Below are 19,726 nucleotides of genomic sequence, written 5' to 3' on the forward strand. Positions count from 1 at the left end.
GCAGTGCATCCCCAGTGGTGCCAGTGCACTCTCTGGACTCACTGCACTGCATCCCCAGTGGTGCCAGTGCACTCTCTGGACTCACTGCAGTGCATCACCAGTGCTGCCAGTGCGCTCTCTGGACTCACTGCAGTGCATCCCAGTGGTGCCAGTGCGCTCTCTGGACTCACTGCAGTGCATCCCCAGTGGTGCCAGTGCACTCTCTGGACTCACCGGGGTGCATGTCCAGTGGTGCCAGTGCACTCTCTGGACTCACTGCAGTGCATCCCCAGTGGTGCCAGTGCACTCTCTGGACTCACTGCAATGCATCACCAGTGGTGCCAGTGCACTCTCTGGACTCACTGCAGTGCATCCCAAGTGGTGCCAGTGCACTCTCTGGACTCACTGCAGTGCATCCCCAGTGGTGCCAGTGCACTCTCTGGACTCTCTGCAGTGCATCCCCAGTGGTGCCAGTGCACTCTCTGGACTCACTGCAGTGCATCCCCAGTGGTGCCAGTACACTCTCTGGACTCACTGCAGTGCATCCCCAGTGGTGCCAGTACACTCTCTGGACTCACTGCTGTGCATTCCCAGTGGTGCCAGTGCACTCTCTGGACTCCCTACAGTGCATCCCCAGTGGTGCCAGTGCACTCTCTGGACTCACTGCAGTGCATCCCCAGTGGTGCCAGTGCACTCTCTGGAGTCACTGCAGTGCATCCCCAGTGGTGCCAGTGCGCTCTCTGGAGTCACTGCAGTGCATCCCCAGTGGTGCCAGTGTGTACTCTGGACTCACTGCAGTGCATCCCCAGTGGTGCCAGTGCGCTCTCTGGACTCACTGCAGTGCATCCCCAGTGGTGCCAGTGCGCTCTCTGGACTCACTGCAGTGCATCCCCAGTGGTGCCAGTGCGCTCTCTGGACTCACTGCAGTGCATCTCCAGTGGTGCCAGTGTGCTCTCTGGACTCACTGCAGTGCATCCCCAGTGGTGCCAGTGCACTCTCTGGACTCACCGGGGTGCATGCCCCGTGGTGCCAGGGCACTCTCTGGACTCACTGCAGTGCATCCCCAGTGGTGCCAGTGCACACTCTGGACTCACTGCAGTTCATCCCCAGTGGTGCCAGTGCACTCCCTGGACTCACTGCAGTGCATCCCCAGTGGTGCCAGTGCACTCTCTGGACTCAATGCAGTGCATCCCCAGTGGTGCCAGTGCACTCTCTGGACTCACTGCAGTGCATCCCCAGTGGTGCCAGTGCACTCTCTGGCCTCACTGCAGTGCATCCCCAGTGGTGCCAGTGCACTCTCTGGACTCACTGCAGTGCATACCCAGTGGTGCCAGTGAACTCTCTGGACTCACTGCAGTGCATCCCCAGTGGTGCCAGTGCACTCTCTGGAGTCACGGGGGTGTATCCCCAGTGGTGCCACTGCGCTCTCTGGAGTCACTGCAGTGCATCCCCAGTGGTGCCAGTGCACTCTCTGGACTCATTGCAGTGCATCCCCAGTGGTGCCAGTGCACTCTCTGGACTCACGGGGGTGCATCCCAAGTGGTGCCAGTGCGCTCTCTGGACTCACTGCAGTGCATCCCCAGTGGTGCCAGTGCGCTCTCTGGACTCACCAGGGTGTATCATCAGTGGTGCCAGTGCACTCTCTAGACTCACTGCAGTGCATCCCCTGTAGTGCCAGTGCACTCTCTGGACTCACTGCAGTGCATGCCCAGTGGTGCCAGTGCACTCTCTGGACTCACTGCAGTGCATCCCCAGTGGTGCCAGTGCACTCTCTGGACTCACGGGGGTGCATCCCCACTGGTGCCAGTGCACTCTCTGGACTCACTGCAGTACATCCCCAGTGGTGCCAGTGCACTCCCTGGACTCACTGCAGTGCATCCCGAGTGGTGCCAGTGCACTCCCTGGACTCACCGGGGTGCATCCCCAGTGGTGCCAGTGCACTCTCTGGACTCATTGCAGTGCATCCCCAGTGGTGCCAGTGCACTCTCTGGACTCACGGGGGTGCATCTCAAGTGGTGCCAGTGCGCTCTCTGGACTCACTGCAGTGCATCCCCAGTGGTGCCAGTGCGCTCTCTGGAGTCACTGCAGTGCATCCCCAGTGGTGCCAGTGCACTCTCTGGACTCATTGCAGTGCATCCCCAGTGGTGCCAGTGCACTCTCTGGACTCACAGGGGTGCATCCCAAGTGGTGCCAGTGCGCTCTCTGGACTCACTGCAGTGCATCCCCAGTGGTGCCAGTGCGCTCTCTGGACTCACCGGGGTGTATCATCAGTGGTGCCAGTGCACTCTCTAGACTCACTGCAGTGCATCCCCAGTGGTGCCAGTGCACTCTCTGGACTCACTGCAGTGCATGCCCAGTGGTGCCAGTGCACTCTCTGGACTCACTGGGGTGCATCCCCAGTGGTGCCAGTGCACTCTCTGGACTCACTGCAGTGCATCCCCAGTGGTGCCAGTGCACTCTCTGGACTCACCGGGGTGCATCCCCAGTGGTGCCAGTGCACTCTCTGGACTCACTGCAGTGCATCCCCACTGGTGCCAGTGCGCTCTCTGGACTTACTGCAGTGCATCCCCAGTGGTGCCAGTGCACTCTCTGGACTCACCGGGGTGCATGCACAGTGGTGGCAGTGCACTCTCTGGACTCACTGCAGTGCATCCCCAGTGGTGCCAGTGCACACTCTGGACTCAGTGCAGTGCATCCCCAGTGGTGCCAGTGCACACTCTGGACTCACTGCAGTGCATCCCCAGTGGTGCCAGTGCACACTCTGGACTCACTGCAGTGCATCCCCAGTGGTGCCAGTGCACTCCCTGGACTCACTGCAGTGCATCCCCAGTGGTGCCAGTGCACTCTCTGGACTCACTGCACTGCATCCCCACTGGTGCCAGTGCACTCTCTGGACTCACTGCACTGCATCCCCAGTGGTGCCAGTGCACTCTCTGGACTCACCGGGGTGCATCCCCAGTGGTGCCAGTGCACTCTCTGGACTCACTGCACTGCGTCCCCAGTGGTGCCTGTGCACTCTCTGGACTCACCGGGGTGCATGCCCAGTGGTGCCAGTGCACTCTCTGGACTCACTGCAGTGCATCCCCAGTGGTGCCAGTGCACTCTCTGGACTCACCGGGGTGCATGCACAGTGGTGGCAGTGCACTCTCTGGACTCACTGCAGTGCATCCCCAGTGGTGCCAGTGCACTCTCTGGACTCACTGCACTGCGTCCCCAGTGGTGCCAGTGCACTCTCTGGACTCACTGCACTGCAACCCCAGTGGAGCCAGTGCACTCTCTGGACTCACTGCACTGCGTCCCCAGTGGTGCCAGTGCACTCTCTGGACTCACTGCACTGCGTCCCCAGTGGTGCCAGTGCACTCTCTGGACTCACCGGGGTGCATCCCCAGTGGTGGCAGTGCACTCTCTGGACTGACTGCACTGCATCCCCAGTGGTGGCAGTGCGCTATCTGGACTCACTGCAGTGCATCCCCAGTGGTGGCAGTGCGCTCTCTGGACTCACTGCAGTGCATCCCCAGTGGTGCCAGTGCACTCTCTGGACTCACTGCAGTGCATCCCCAGTGGTGCAAGTGCACTCTCTGGACTCACCGGGGTGCATGCCGAGTGGTGCCAGTGCACTCTCTGGACTCACTGCACTGCATCCCGAGTGGTGCCAGTGCACTCTCTGGACTCACCGGGGTGCATCCCCAGTGGTGCCAGTGCACTCTCTGGAGTCACTGCAGTGCATCCCCAGTGGTGCCAGTGCACTCTCTGGACTCATTGCAGTGCATCCCGAGTGGTGCCAGTGCACTCTCTGGACTCACCGGGGTGCATCCCCAGTGGTGCCAGTGCACTCTCTGGACTCACTGCAGTGCATCCCCAGTGGTGCCAGTGCACTCTCTGGACACACCGGGTTGTAACCCCAGTGGTGCCAGTGCACTCTCTGGACTCACTGCAGTGCTTCGCGAGCAATGCCGGTGCACTCTCTGGAGTCACTGCAGTGCATCCCCAGTGGTGCCAGTTCACTCCCTGTTCTCACTGCAGTGCATCCCCAGTGCTGCCAGTGCACTCTCTGGAGTCACCGGGCTGCATCCCCAGTGGTGCCAGTGCACTCTCTGGACTCACTGCACTGCATCCCCAGTGGTGCCAGTGCACTCTCTGGACTCACCGCGGTGAATGCCCAGTGGTGCCAGTGCACTCTCTGGAGTCACTGCAGTGCATCCCCAGTGGTGCCAGTGCACTCTCTGGACTCACTTCAGTGCATCCCCAGTGGTGCCAGTGCACTCTCTGGACTCACTGCAGTGCATCCCCAGTGGTGCCAGTGCACTCTCTAGACTCACCGGCGTGTAACCCCAGTGGTGCCAGTGCACTCCCTGGACTCACTGCACTGCATCCCCAGTGGTGCCAGTGCACTCCCTGGACTCACTGCACTGCATCCCCAGTGGTGCCAGTGCACTCCCTGGACTCACTGCACTGCATCCCCAGTGGTGCCAGTGCACTCCCTGGACTCACTGCACTGCATCCCCAGTGGTGCCAGTGCACTCCCTGGACTCACTGCACTGCATCCCCAGTGGTGCCAGTGCACTCCCTGGACTCACTGCACTGCATCCCCAGTGGTGCCAGTGCACTCCCTGGACTCACTGCACTGCATCCCCAATGGTGCCAGTGCACTCTCTGGTCTCACTGTAGTGCATCCCCAGTGGTGCCAGTGCGCTCTCTGGACTCACCGGACTGCATCCCCAGTGGTGCCAGCGCACTCTCTGGACTCACTGCAGTGCATCCCCAGTAGTGCAAGTGCACTCTCTGGACTCACCGGGGTGCATCGCAGGTGGTGCCAGTGCACTCTCTGGACTCACTGCAGTGCATCCCAAGTGGTGCCAGTACACTCTCTGGACACACCGGGGTGCATCCCCAGTGGTGCCAGTGCACTCTCTGGACTACTGCAGTGCATCCCCAGTGGTACCACTGCACATCCTGGACTCACTGCAGTGCATCCCCAGTGGTGCCAGTGCACTCTCTGGACTCACCGTGGTGCATCATCAGTGGTGCCAGTGCACTCTGGACCCAGTGCAGTGCATCCCCAGTGGTGCCAGTGCATTGTCTGGACCCTCTGCAGTGCATCCCCAGTGGTGCCAGTGCACTCTCTGGACCCTCTGCAGTGCATCCCCAGTGGGGCCAGTGCACTCTCTGGACTCACTGCAGTGCATCCCCAGTGGTGCCAGTGCACTCTCTGGACTCACCGGGGTGCATCCCCAGTGGTGCCAGTGCACTCTCTGGACTCACCGGGGTGCATCCCCAGTGGTGCCAGTACACTCTCTGGACTCACCGGTGTGCATGTCCAGTGGTGCCAGTACACTCTCTGGACTCACTGCAGTGCATCCCCAGTGGTGCCAGTGCACTCTTTGGACTCACTGCAGTGCATCCCCAGTGGTGCCAGTGCACTCTCTGGACTCACTGCACTGCATCCCCAGTGGTGCCAGTGCACTCTCTGGACTCACTGCAGTGCATCACCAGTGCTGCCAGTGCGCTCTCTGGACTCACTGCAGTGCATCCCAGTGGTGCCAGTGCGCTCTCTGGACTCACTGCAGTGCATCCCCAGTGGTGCCAGTGCACTCTCTGGACTCACCGGGGTGCATGTCCAGTGGTGCCAGTGCACTCTCTGGACTCACTGCAGTGCATCCCCAGTGGTGCCAGTGCACTCTCTGGACTCACTGCAATGCATCACCAGTGGTGCCAGTGCACTCTCTGGACTCACTGCAGTGCATCCCAAGTGGTGCCAGTGCACTCTCTGGACTCACTGCAGTGCATCCCCAGTGGTGCCAGTGCACTCTCTGGACTCTCTGCAGTGCATCCCCAGTGGTGCCAGTGCACTCTCTGGACTCACTGCAGTGCATCCCCAGTGGTGCCAGTACACTCTCTGGACTCACTGCAGTGCATCCCCAGTGGTGCCAGTACACTCTCTGGACTCACTGCTGTGCATTCCCAGTGGTGCCAGTGCACTCTCTGGACTCCCTACAGTGCATCCCCAGTGGTGCCAGTGCACTCTCTGGACTCACTGCAGTGCATCCCCAGTGGTGCCAGTGCACTCTCTGGAGTCACTGCAGTGCATCCCCAGTGGTGCCAGTGCGCTCTCTGGAGTCACTGCAGTGCATCCCCAGTGGTGCCAGTGTGTACTCTGGACTCACTGCAGTGCATCCCCAGTGGTGCCAGTGCGCTCTCTGGACTCACTGCAGTGCATCCCCAGTGGTGCCAGTGCGCTCTCTGGACTCACTGCAGTGCATCCCCAGTGGTGCCAGTGCGCTCTCTGGACTCACTGCAGTGCATCTCCAGTGGTGCCAGTGTGCTCTCTGGACTCACTGCAGTGCATCCCCAGTGGTGCCAGTGCACTCTCTGGACTCACCGGGGTGCATGCCCCGTGGTGCCAGGGCACTCTCTGGACTCACTGCAGTGCATCCCCAGTGGTGCCAGTGCACACTCTGGACTCACTGCAGTTCATCCCCAGTGGTGCCAGTGCACTCCCTGGACTCACTGCAGTGCATCCCCAGTGGTGCCAGTGCACTCTCTGGACTCAATGCAGTGCATCCCCAGTGGTGCCAGTGCACTCTCTGGACTCACTGCAGTGCATCCCCAGTGGTGCCAGTGCACTCTCTGGCCTCACTGCAGTGCATCCCCAGTGGTGCCAGTGCACTCTCTGGACTCACTGCAGTGCATACCCAGTGGTGCCAGTGAACTCTCTGGACTCACTGCAGTGCATCCCCAGTGGTGCCAGTGCACTCTCTGGAGTCACGGGGGTGTATCCCCAGTGGTGCCACTGCGCTCTCTGGAGTCACTGCAGTGCATCCCCAGTGGTGCCAGTGCACTCTCTGGACTCATTGCAGTGCATCCCCAGTGGTGCCAGTGCACTCTCTGGACTCACGGGGGTGCATCCCAAGTGGTGCCAGTGCGCTCTCTGGACTCACTGCAGTGCATCCCCAGTGGTGCCAGTGCGCTCTCTGGACTCACCAGGGTGTATCATCAGTGGTGCCAGTGCACTCTCTAGACTCACTGCAGTGCATCCCCTGTAGTGCCAGTGCACTCTCTGGACTCACTGCAGTGCATGCCCAGTGGTGCCAGTGCACTCTCTGGACTCACTGCAGTGCATCCCCAGTGGTGCCAGTGCACTCTCTGGACTCACGGGGGTGCATCCCCACTGGTGCCAGTGCACTCTCTGGACTCACTGCAGTACATCCCCAGTGGTGCCAGTGCACTCCCTGGACTCACTGCAGTGCATCCCGAGTGGTGCCAGTGCACTCCCTGGACTCACCGGGGTGCATCCCCAGTGGTGCCAGTGCACTCTCTGGACTCATTGCAGTGCATCCCCAGTGGTGCCAGTGCACTCTCTGGACTCACGGGGGTGCATCTCAAGTGGTGCCAGTGCGCTCTCTGGACTCACTGCAGTGCATCCCCAGTGGTGCCAGTGCGCTCTCTGGAGTCACTGCAGTGCATCCCCAGTGGTGCCAGTGCACTCTCTGGACTCATTGCAGTGCATCCCCAGTGGTGCCAGTGCACTCTCTGGACTCACAGGGGTGCATCCCAAGTGGTGCCAGTGCGCTCTCTGGACTCACTGCAGTGCATCCCCAGTGGTGCCAGTGCGCTCTCTGGACTCACCGGGGTGTATCATCAGTGGTGCCAGTGCACTCTCTAGACTCACCGCAGTGCATCCCCAGTGGTGCCAGTGCACTCTCTGGACTCACTGCAGTGCATGCCCAGTGGTGCCAGTGCACTCTCTGGACTCACTGGGGTGCATCCCCAGTGGTGCCAGTGCACTCTCTGGACTCACTGCAGTGCATCCCCAGTGGTGCCAGTGCACTCTCTGGACTCACCGGGGTGCATCCCCAGTGGTGCCAGTGCACTCTCTGGACTCACTGCAGTGCATCCCCACTGGTGCCAGTGCGCTCTCTGGACTTACTGCAGTGCATCCCCAGTGGTGCCAGTGCACTCTCTGGACTCACCGGGGTGCATGCACAGTGGTGGCAGTGCACTCTCTGGACTCACTGCAGTGCATCCCCAGTGGTGCCAGTGCACACTCTGGACTCAGTGCAGTGCATCCCCAGTGGTGCCAGTGCACACTCTGGACTCACTGCAGTGCATCCCCAGTGGTGCCAGTGCACACTCTGGACTCACTGCAGTGCATCCCCAGTGGTGCCAGTGCACTCCCTGGACTCACTGCAGTGCATCCCCAGTGGTGCCAGTGCACTCTCTGGACTCACTGCACTGCATCCCCACTGGTGCCAGTGCACTCTCTGGACTCACTGCACTGCATCCCCAGTGGTGCCAGTGCACTCTCTGGACTCACCGGGGTGCATCCCCAGTGGTGCCAGTGCACTCTCTGGACTCACTGCACTGCGTCCCCAGTGGTGCCTGTGCACTCTCTGGACTCACCGGGGTGCATGCCCAGTGGTGCCAGTGCACTCTCTGGACTCACTGCAGTGCATCCCCAGTGGTGCCAGTGCACTCTCTGGACTCACCGGGGTGCATGCACAGTGGTGGCAGTGCACTCTCTGGACTCACTGCAGTGCATCCCCAGTGGTGCCAGTGCACTCTCTGGACTCACTGCACTGCGTCCCCAGTGGTGCCAGTGCACTCTCTGGACTCACTGCACTGCAACCCCAGTGGAGCCAGTGCACTCTCTGGACTCACTGCACTGCGTCCCCAGTGGTGCCAGTGCACTCTCTGGACTCACTGCACTGCGTCCCCAGTGGTGCCAGTGCACTCTCTGGACTCACCGGGGTGCATCCCCAGTGGTGGCAGTGCACTCTCTGGACTGACTGCACTGCATCCCCAGTGGTGGCAGTGCGCTATCTGGACTCACTGCAGTGCATCCCCAGTGGTGGCAGTGCGCTCTCTGGACTCACTGCAGTGCATCCCCAGTGGTGCCAGTGCACTCTCTGGACTCACTGCAGTGCATCCCCAGTGGTGCAAGTGCACTCTCTGGACTCACCGGGGTGCATGCCGAGTGGTGCCAGTGCACTCTCTGGACTCACTGCACTGCATCCCGAGTGGTGCCAGTGCACTCTCTGGACTCACCGGGGTGCATCCCCAGTGGTGCCAGTGCACTCTCTGGAGTCACTGCAGTGCATCCCCAGTGGTGCCAGTGCACTCTCTGGACTCATTGCAGTGCATCCCGAGTGGTGCCAGTGCACTCTCTGGACTCACCGGGGTGCATCCCCAGTGGTGCCAGTGCACTCTCTGGACTCACTGCAGTGCATCCCCAGTGGTGCCAGTGCACTCTCTGGACACACCGGGTTGTAACCCCAGTGGTGCCAGTGCACTCTCTGGACTCACTGCAGTGCTTCGCGAGCAATGCCGGTGCACTCTCTGGAGTCACTGCAGTGCATCCCCAGTGGTGCCAGTTCACTCCCTGTTCTCACTGCAGTGCATCCCCAGTGCTGCCAGTGCACTCTCTGGAGTCACCGGGCTGCATCCCCAGTGGTGCCAGTGCACTCTCTGGACTCACTGCACTGCATCCCCAGTGGTGCCAGTGCACTCTCTGGACTCACCGCGGTGAATGCCCAGTGGTGCCAGTGCACTCTCTGGAGTCACTGCAGTGCATCCCCAGTGGTGCCAGTGCACTCTCTGGACTCACTTCAGTGCATCCCCAGTGGTGCCAGTGCACTCTCTGGACTCACTGCAGTGCATCCCCAGTGGTGCCAGTGCACTCTCTAGACTCACCGGCGTGTAACCCCAGTGGTGCCAGTGCACTCCCTGGACTCACTGCACTGCATCCCCAGTGGTGCCAGTGCACTCCCTGGACTCACTGCACTGCATCCCCAGTGGTGCCAGTGCACTCCCTGGACTCACTGCACTGCATCCCCAGTGGTGCCAGTGCACTCCCTGGACTCACTGCACTGCATCCCCAGTGGTGCCAGTGCACTCCCTGGACTCACTGCACTGCATCCCCAGTGGTGCCAGTGCACTCCCTGGACTCACTGCACTGCATCCCCAGTGGTGCCAGTGCACTCCCTGGACTCACTGCACTGCATCCCCAATGGTGCCAGTGCACTCTCTGGTCTCACTGTAGTGCATCCCCAGTGGTGCCAGTGCGCTCTCTGGACTCACTGCTGTGCATCCCCAGTGGTGCCAGTGCACTCTCTGGACTCACTGCAGTGCATCCCCAATAGTGCCAGTGCGTTCTCTGGACTCACAGCAGTGCATCCCCAGTGGGGCCAGTGCACTCTCTGGACTCGCCGGTTTGCATGCCCAGTGGTGCCAGTGCACTCTCTGGACTCACTGCAGTGCATCCCCAGTGGTGCCAGTGCACTCTATGGAGTCACCGGGGTGCATCCCCAGTGGTGCCAGTGCACTCTCTGGACTCACTGCACTGCATCCCCAGTGGTGCCAGTGCACTCTCTGGAGTCACTGCCATGCACCCCCAGTGGTGCCAGTGCACTCTCTGGACTCACTGCACTGCATCCCCAGTGGTGCCAGTGCGCTCTCTGGACTCACTGCTGTGCATCCCCACTGGTGCCATTGCGCTCTCTGGACTCACTGCAGTGCATCCCCAGTGGTGCCAGTGCACCTCTGGACTCACTGCAGTGCATCCCCATTGGTGCCAGTGCACCTCTGGACTCACTGCAGTGCATCCCAAGTGGTCCCACGGAACCCCCTGCACTCACTGCAGTGCATCCCCAGTCGTGCCAGCCCACTCTCTGGACTCACTGCAGTGCATCCCCAGTGGTGACAGTGCACTCTCTGGACTCACTGCACTGCATCCCCAGTGGTGCCAGTGCACTCTCTGGACTCACTGCAGTGCATCCCCAGTGGTTCCATTGCACTCTCTGGACTCACTGCACTACATCCCCAGTTGTGTCAGTGCACTGTCTGGACTCACTGAAGTACATCCCCAGTGGTGCCAGTGCGCTCTCTGGAGTCACTGCAGTGCATCCCCAGTGGTGCCAGTGCGCTCTCTGGAGTCACTGCAGTGCATCCCCAGTGGTGCCAGTGCGCTCTCTGGAGTCACTGCAGTGCATCCCCAGGGGTGCCAGTGCGCTCTCTGGACTCACTGCAGTGCATCCCCAGGGGTGCCAGTGCGCTCTCTGGACTCACTGCAGTGCATCCCCAGGGGTGCCAGTGCGCTCTCTGGACTCACTGCAGTGCATCCCCAGGGGTGCCAGTGCGCTCTCTGGACTCACTGCACTGCATCCCCAGGGGTGCCAGTGCGCTCTCTGGACTCACTGCACTGCATCCCCAGGGGTGCCAGTGCGCTCTCTGGACTCACTGCACTGCATCCCCAGGGGTGCCAGTGCGCTCTCTGGACTCACTGCAGTGCATCCCCAGCGGTGCCAGTGCGCTCTCTGGACTCACTGCAGTGCATCCCCAGCGGTGCCAGTGCGCTCTCTGGACTCACTGCAGTGCATCCCCAGCGGTGCCAGTGCGCTCTCTGGACTCACTGCAGTGCATCCCCAGCGGTGCCAGTGCGCTCTCTGGACTCACTGCAGTGCATCCCCAGCGGTGCCAGTGCGCTCTCTGGACTCACTGCAGTGCATCCCCAGCGGTGCCAGTGCGCTCTCTGGACTCACTGCACTGCATCCCCAGCGGTGCCAGTGCGCTCTCTGGACTCACTGCACTGCATCCCCAGCGGTGCCAGTGCGCTCTCTGGACTCACTGCACTGCATCCCCAGCGGTGCCAGTGCGCTCTCTGGACTCACTGCACTGCATCCCCAGCGGTGCCAGTGCGCTCTCTGGACTCACTGCACTGCATCCCCAGCGGTGCCAGTGCGCTCTCTGGACTCACTGCACTGCATCCCCAGCGGTGCCAGTGCGCTCTCTGGACTCACTGCACTGCATCCCCAGCGGTGCCAGTGCGCTCTCTGGACTCACTGCACTGCATCCCCAGCGGTGCCAGTGCGCTCTCTGGACTCACTGCACTGCATCCCCAGCGGTGCCAGTGCGCTCTCTGGACTCACTGCACTGCATCCCCAGCGGTGCCAGTGCGCTCTCTGGACTCACTGCACTGCATCCCCAGCGGTGCCAGTGCGCTCTCTGGACTCACTGCACTGCATCCCCAGCGGTGCCAGTGCACTCTCTGGACTCACTGCACTGCATCCCCAGCGGTGCCAGTGCACTCTCTGGACTCACTGCACTGCATCCCCAGCGGTGCCAGTGCACTCTCTGGACTCACTGCAGTGCATCCCCAGTGGGGCCAGTGCACTCTCTGGACTCACTGCAGTGCATCCCCAGTGGGGCCAGTGCGCTCTCTGGACTGACTGCACTGCATCCCCAGTGGTGCCAGTGCACTCTCTGGACTCACTGCAGTGCATCCCCAGTGGTGCCAGTGCACTCTCTGGACTCACGGGGGTGCATCCCCAGTGGTGCCAGTGCACACTCTGGACTCACGGGGGTGCATCCCCAGTGGTGCCAGTGCACACTCTGGACTCACGGGGGTGCATCCCCAGTGGTGCCAGTGCACTCTCTAGAGCCACGGGGGTGCATCCCCAGTGGTGCCAGTGCACTCTCTGGACTCCACAGCCAGCCAAACCACAGGCAAAAGCTCTAGAAATATAACAAACCACCCCCAACCCTGGAAAAGACTACACCTTACCTGCCTCCTGCTGCTCTTTTCAGATACATGCTTGCACAGGGAGCTTCCAGGATCCAGTTCTCCTAAACCCTGCTCCATCACTTTACCACCACAGCTCTAACTTGGATAATATTTGACATACAGGCCAAGACTCACACGAAGCCCCAATCAAGCTGTCAAAATCCTAAGGGACCTAGAACACACAAGCTAATATTACCACCCTATCCGGAAACACGCTCTAACAATTACTCACCTGAAGAAGAGCTGCATGCAATAAGGGCACCTGCTCCTACTCTATAGATTGCTTTCCTCTAACAGATCCTTCTAGCCCTTACCTCAAAGAGATGTGCATTTCCAAGTAGAGACCGGTACACATCAGTCCATAGACTCCAACCCACCCAAAGAACCCTGCAATTGACAGAAGGAAAAACAAAGCACTTACCCCTAAGAGCAGCCCAGGCAGAATGAGCTCCCCCTCATGCCTTGCCTGGGGCTCATATACCATTTGGCCCCGCCCAGCACCCAAACCCAATCACCTGGGAAAGGGGAGGGGCAAAAAACAACAAAGTAGACAGAGCAGGACAAGCAACAGGTGTGGGTTTTTTTTTTTCCATATGGCTTTTAGCTCAACACCATGCAGAGTGCAGACAAGAGAACTGGGGTGTTTCTAGAAGCAACAATCCCCAGGCTTTTGCTTCAGCTTTGAATATTGAGAGGACCACACAACCAAGCAAGCAACTGATCTTCTTCAGCTGGCATTAAAGCTCTCTTTCTGCACAGGAAGAAAAATCTAGGAGCACCACAGATGACACACCAAAAAAGAAAAACCAATTCCATGAAATAACATCACTCACAGGAAAAATCACACACTTGAGTAGGCTATCTGAAAACAAAAAGGCTATGCTGATGGCTCAGCATTTCAGGAACTGGACCCGCTGACGCCCCTCAGGAACATGGCAGGAGATGCACAATGCTGTCACAAGTGCCTGCAAAGCCTGCCCGACAGGCCAAACAGACTAACACAATGCACCCACCAACTCAGGGCCCACACTGCCATCCATCCGCTCACCCTCGTGCCTCTTTCAAGTTTCCAGCTTAGTCCATGCCCATGACCTGGCCTACAAGAACCAGAGAGAAGGCCACGCCCATGATGGACGCGCAAACAGTACAGCTCCTTGCAGAGGTCTCAAGCACAGAGACCAGAGCCAGAAAAAAACCACCCTCAGGTCCACAAAGGCCAAAAGGCCAGGAACGCACAGCAGCCCCTGCAAGGCTAATCCCAGACTTATCCTCTACAGATGAGGAAGGTGACCCTGCTCAGTCTCTTCCTCATACTGCCCTTATGCAGTCAAGGCCCTTGCCATGCATACTGAGGCTCTTTGGGAATCCTCTGCACAGTTACGCAAATGCCTTGATATACCTAGAGATTAAAATAGAACCCCAAAAAGGGAACCGTGCCCCACCATTTCCCAAACACAAGGTAGCCAGCAACCCCTCCTAAAACATACCTGTAGGATGTGAATTCCAAGCACTTAACATCTAGAAGGCTGCAAGGTCTAAAGACTCCACAGCCAGCCAAACCACAGGCAAAAGCTCCAGAAATATAACAAACCACCCCCAACCCTGGAAAAGACTACACCTTACCTGCCTCCTGCTGCTCTTTTCAGATACATGCTTGCACAGGGAGCTTCCAGGATCCAGTTCTCCTAAACCCTGCTCCATCACTTCACCACCACAGCTCTAACTTGGATAATATTTGACATACAGGCCAAGACTCACAGGAAGCCCCAATCAAGCTGTCAAAATCCTAGAGGGACCTAGAACACACAAGCTAACATTACCACCCTATCCGGAAACACGCTCTAACAATTACTCACCTGAAGAAGAGCTGCATGCAATAAGGGCACCTGCTCCTACTCTATAGATTGCTTTCCTCTAACAGATCCTTCTAGCCCTTACCTCAAAGAGATGTGCATTCCCAAGTAGAGACCGGTACACATCAGTCCATAGACTCCAACCCACCCAAAGAACCCTGCAACTGACAGAAGGAAAAACAAAGCACTTACCCCTAAGAGCAGCCCAGGCAGAATGAGCTCCCCCTCAGGCCTTGCCTGGGGCTCATATACCATTTGGCCCCGCCCAGCACCCAAACCCAATCACCTGGGAAAGGGGAGGGGCAAGAAACAACAAAGTAGAGAGCAGGATAAGCAGCAGCTGTGTTTCTTTTTTTTAATGTGGTTTTCAGCTCAACACCATGCAGAGTGCAGACAAGAGAACTGGGGTGTTTCTAGAAGCAACAATCCCCAGGCTTTTGCTTCAGCTTTGAATATTGAGAGGACCATACAACCAAGCAAGTAACTGATCATCTTCAGCTGGCATTAAACCTTTCCTTTACACAGGAAGGAAAATCTAGGAGCACCACAGATGACACGCCAAAAAAGAAAAACCAATTCCATGAAATAACATCACTCACAGGAAAAATCACACACTTGAGTAGGCCACCTGAAAACCAAGAGGCTATGCTGATGGGTCAGCATTTCAGGAACTGGACCCGCTGACGCCCCTCAGGAACATGGCAGGAGATGCACAATGCTGTCACAAGTGCTTGCAAAGCCTGCCCGACAGGCCAAACAGACTAACAATCCACCCACCAACTCAGGGCCCACACTGCCATCCACTCACCCTCGTGCCTCTTTCAAGTTTCCAGCTTAGTCCGTGCCCATGACAAGGCCTACAAGAAAGAGAGAGAAGGTCACGCCCGTGATGGACACGCAAACACAGTACAGCTCCTTGCAGAGGTCTCAAGCACAGAGACCAGAGCCAGAAAAAAACACACCCTCAGGTCCACAAAGGCCAAAAGGCCATGAATGTGACCTGCTACAACACTTGGATTTACGCAAGTCGATGGGGCCGGATGGTATCCACACGAGGGTATTGAGCGAACTGGCAGAGGAGCTGGCCAAGCCACTTTCCATTTTTTTATCGGCTGTCCTGGCTATCAGGGGAGGTCCCAGTCAACTGGCAGCTAGCAAATGTGACGCCCATCTACAAGAATGGCCGGAGGGTAGACCTGGGGAACTATAGGCCTGTTAGCTTGACCTCAAGTGCCAGGGAAGCTCATGGAGCAGATTATCTTGAATGCCATCACACGACACTTGCAGGGCAACAAGGCGATCAGGCCCAGTCAGCATGGGTTTATGAAAGGTAAGTCCTGCTTGATGAACCTGATCTCCTTCTATGACCAAGTGACACACTTGGTGGATGAGGGGAAGGCTGTGGATGTGGTCTACCTTGACTTCAGTAAGGCTTTTGACACCGTTTCCCACAGCATTCTCCTCAAGAAACTGGCCGCTCGTGGCTTGGACTGGCGTACGCTTTGCTGGGTTAAAAAGTGGCTGGATGGCCGGGCCCAACTCGTAGTGGTGAATGGAGCCAAATCCAGTTGGAGGCCGGTTACTAGTGGAGTCCCCCAGGGCTCAGTGCTGGGGCCAGTCCTCTTTAATATCTTTATCGACGACCTGGATGAGGGGATCGAGTGCACCCTCAGTAAGTTTGCAGATGACACCAAGCTAGGTGCGTGTGTCGATCTGCTCGAGGGAAGGCAGGCTCTGCAGGAGGATCTGGATAGGCTGGACCGATGGGCTGAGGTCAACTGTATGAAGTTCAACAAGGCCAAGTGCCAGGTCCTGCACCTGGGGCCTAACAACCCCAAGCAGCGCTACAGGCTGGGAGACAAATGGTTGGAAAGCTGCCTGGCCAAGAAGGACCTGGGAGTACTGGTTGATAGTCGGCTGAATATGAGCCAGCAGTGTGCTCGGGTGGCCAAGAAGGCCAACAGCATCCTGGCCTGTATAAGAAGCAGTGTGGCCAGCAGGTCTAGGGAAGTGATTGTCCCCCTGTACTCGGCTCTGGTGAGGCCGCACCTCGAGTACTGTGTTCAGTTTTGGGCCCCTTGCTACAAGAAGGACATGGAGGTACTTGAGAGAGTCCAGAGAAGGGCAATGAAGCTGGTGAGGGGTCTGGAGAACAAGTCTTACGAGGAGCGGCTGAGGGAGCTGGGGTTGTTTAGCCTGAAGAAGAGGAGGCACAGGGGTGACCTTATTGTTCTCTATAGGTACCTTAAAGGAGGCTGTAGAGAGGTGGGGGTTGGTCTATTCTCCCACGTGCCTGGTGACAGAACGAGGGGGAATGGGCTAAAGTTACACCAGGGGAGGTTGAGGTTGGATGTTAGGAAGAACTTCTTTACTGAAAGGGTTGTTAGGCATTGGAATGGACTGCCCAGGGAGGTGGTTGAGTCGCCATCCCTGGAGATCTTTAAAAGACATTTAGATGTAGCCCTTAGTGATATGGTTTAGTGGAGGTCTTGTTAGTGTTAGGACAGAGGTTGGACTAGATGATCTTGGAGGTCTCTTCCAACCTAGACGATTCTGTGATTCAAAGAGATGTGCATTTCCAAGTAGAGACCGGTACGCATCAGTCCATAGACTCCAACCCACTCAAAGAACCCTGCAACTGACAGAAGAGAAAACAAAGCACTTACCCCTAAGAGCAGCCCAGGCAGAATGAGCTCCCTCAGGCCTTGCCTGGGGCTCATATACCATTTGGCCCCGCCCAGCACCCAAACCCAAGCACCTGGGGAAGGGGAGGGGCAAGAAACAACAAAGTAGACAGAGCAGGACAAGCAGCAGCTGCGGTTTTCTTTTTTTATTTTTCATCTCATTTTCAGCTCAACACCATGCAGAGTGCAGACAAGAGAACTGGGGTGTTTCTAGAAGCAACAATCCCCAGGCTTTTGCTTCAGCTTTGAATATTGAGAGGACAATATGACCAAGCAAGTAACTGATCTTTTTCAGCTGGCATTGGCTTAAACCTTTCTTTTGGCATAGGAAGAAAAGTCTGAACCTGATCTCCTTCTATGACCACGTGACGCGCTTGGTGGATGAGAGGAAGGCTGTAGATGTGATCTACCTTGACTTCAGTAAGGCTTTTGACACCGTTTCCCACAGCATTCTCCTCAAGAAACTGGCCGCTCGTGGCTTGGACTGGCATACGCTTTGTTGGGTTAAAAAGTGGCTGGATGGCCGGGCCCAACTCGTAGTGGTGAATGGAGCCAAATCCAGTTGGAGGCCGGTTACTAGTGGAGTCCCCCAGGGCTCAGTGCTGGGGCCAGTCCTCTTTAATATCTTTATCGAGTTTGTTTTTTTCATCTGGATTTTAGCTCAACACCATGCAGAGTGCAGAAAAGAGAACTGGGGTGTTTCTAGAAGCAGCAATGCCCATGCTTTTGCTTCAGCTTTGCATGTTGAAAGCTTCTCTCCTCTACAACCCCTTTCTCACGAACCAGGCAGCATTCAAGTGACCTGCTTTGCTCCTATTCTGAAGACTATCACAGTCCACCTTGCCTGTGGCACCTGAGAAACAGAAGAGAAAGCAACCACAGCACCAAAAGCCACAGCACACTTAGGTCAGTTACTCTCATCCCCTCCTTTACCTCAGCAGCTTACCTACCCCACAGAGCAGATGCTTCCATCTGTTCTCTTTAGCCACTTACAGCACCTCGAAAAGGCAAACTGGAATTTTACTCTATTTGATGTCGTAAAATAACTGCAGTGACAACCGCACCCCAAAAGCAACTGCTACATCTCTTCATCGCCCACCAGAGTCACTCCAGAGGCAGCTCGGGCCATGACATCCTGTATCGCACACTGCGTTTCCGCCTGAACAAAGAAAAACACAGAAGATAAGCATTCAGCTGCCACCATTAGCACCCATCCCTCAACAACAGAAGTGACTCCATAGTTCATTTTATCATTTTAAAACAGCAGTCCACTTGCCTCTGTACCTGGAAATTAGATCCAAGCTCAAAAGGAGTAGACAGCATCACCCATGCCACCTGTCAACACAAAAGGACAAAATGACCACTGTGCTTGCAAGCAACCACCTGCCACACCGCTCCTCTGGCCCAAACAGCCTCACCTCAGACCCTCAGAGGGAAACACTTGAACGTCTTCCCCTGGGGTAGTTTTACTGGGGTTGGCAACCGAGCTCCACCACAATCACTCTCTCACTCCCCATCCTCAAAGAATAACAGGGAAAAAATATGATGAAAAGGGCTCAAGGGTTGAGATAAGGACGAGGAGAGGAGGTCACACAGTAAATATCGTGACGGGCAAAACACGCTCAGCATAGGAAGATAGTAAGATTTATTGCTTATTACTACACAACCTACAGAAGCGAGAAACGAAGGAAAGCAACCAAAAGCACCTTCCCCCCACAACCACCCTCTTCCACCTTCTCCCCCCCAGCGGTGCAGGTGACCGGTGTTTATGGTCAGCCTATAGCGCTTCTTCGCCGCCACTCCTTCTCAGACGCCCTCATCCCCTGTGCTGTGGGGTTCCTCCCACAGGATACAGTCCTTGGTGAACTGATCTGGTGTGGGCTGCCCACAGGCAGCAGCTTTTCAAGAACTGCTCCAGATGTAGGTCCATACCACGGGGTCCATCCCTCAGGAGCAAACTGCTCCAACCTGGGTCCCCCACGGGCAGCAGCTCCTGCCAGCTCACCTGCTCCTGCGTGGTCTCCTCTCCACGGTCTACAGGTCCGGCCTGGAATCTGCTCCAGCAGGGGTCTTCCACAGGCCACAGCCTCCATCAGTGCAGGTCCACCTGCTCCACCGTGGTCTCCTCCACCGGCTGCAGCGTGGAACCCTGCTCCACCATGGTACTCCATGGGCTGCAGGGGGACAGCCTGCTTCACCGTGGTCCTCGCCACAGGCCGCCGGGGACTTCTGCTCCGGCGCCTGGAGTACCTCTCCCCCTCCTTATTCACTGACCTTGGCGCCTGCAAGGCTGTTCCTCACTCCTCTTGCTCTCCCAGCTGCTGTGTGGCACAGCGTGTGGTTTGTTTTTTTTCCTTTCTTAAATATGCTCTCACAGACACGCAAACAACATCACTTATTGGCTCCGCTCGGCACTGGGGCCCTTACCTAACGTGGGGCAGCTTCTAGACTCTTCCCACAGGAGGCACCCCTAGAGCCCACTGCTACCAAAACCTTGCCACATAAACCCACTACATCCCTTCACTTCGGTTAAGGGACGACCAGGCTGACAACACGCTCACCTTCCCTCACTGCTCCGTGACACGGGGATTTCCCTGTCCAAGACCGCACTAGGCACCTGCAGAGACAACAGAAAAAGCACACCCTGAGGC

At 57.7% G+C, this 19,726-nt stretch overlaps 1 protein-coding gene across 48 annotated transcripts in view; it reads right to left on the bottom strand.

Moving 5' to 3' along the window:
* Positions 1-17,209: 17,209 nt before the first annotated feature.
* LOC310902897 (uncharacterized protein) overlaps positions 17,210-19,726 on the bottom strand; it is a 38,417-nt gene continuing 35,900 nt past the window's right edge. For 31 of the 48 annotated variants that reach the window (XR_014587090.1, XR_014587091.1, XR_014587092.1 and 28 more), the window contains 3 exons: positions 19,081-19,692; positions 18,360-18,593; positions 17,935-18,234 (listed from right to left, as the gene is read on the bottom strand). Coding sequence is in view for 1 of the 48 variants with exons in the window: in XM_083845123.1 (XP_083701249.1) it covers positions 18,379-18,410; positions 19,081-19,249; positions 19,350-19,396; positions 19,637-19,692 (304 nt within the window). In the remaining 47 variants the exon portion in view is untranslated. The other 17 variants (XR_014587081.1, XR_014587084.1, XR_014587079.1 and 14 more) reach the window with 15 other exon arrangements.

The sequence above is a fragment of the Anser anser genome, assembly GCF_964211835.1.
Source record: "Anser anser genome assembly, chromosome: 7".
NCBI classification, from domain to species: domain Eukaryota; kingdom Metazoa; phylum Chordata; class Aves; order Anseriformes; family Anatidae; genus Anser; species Anser anser.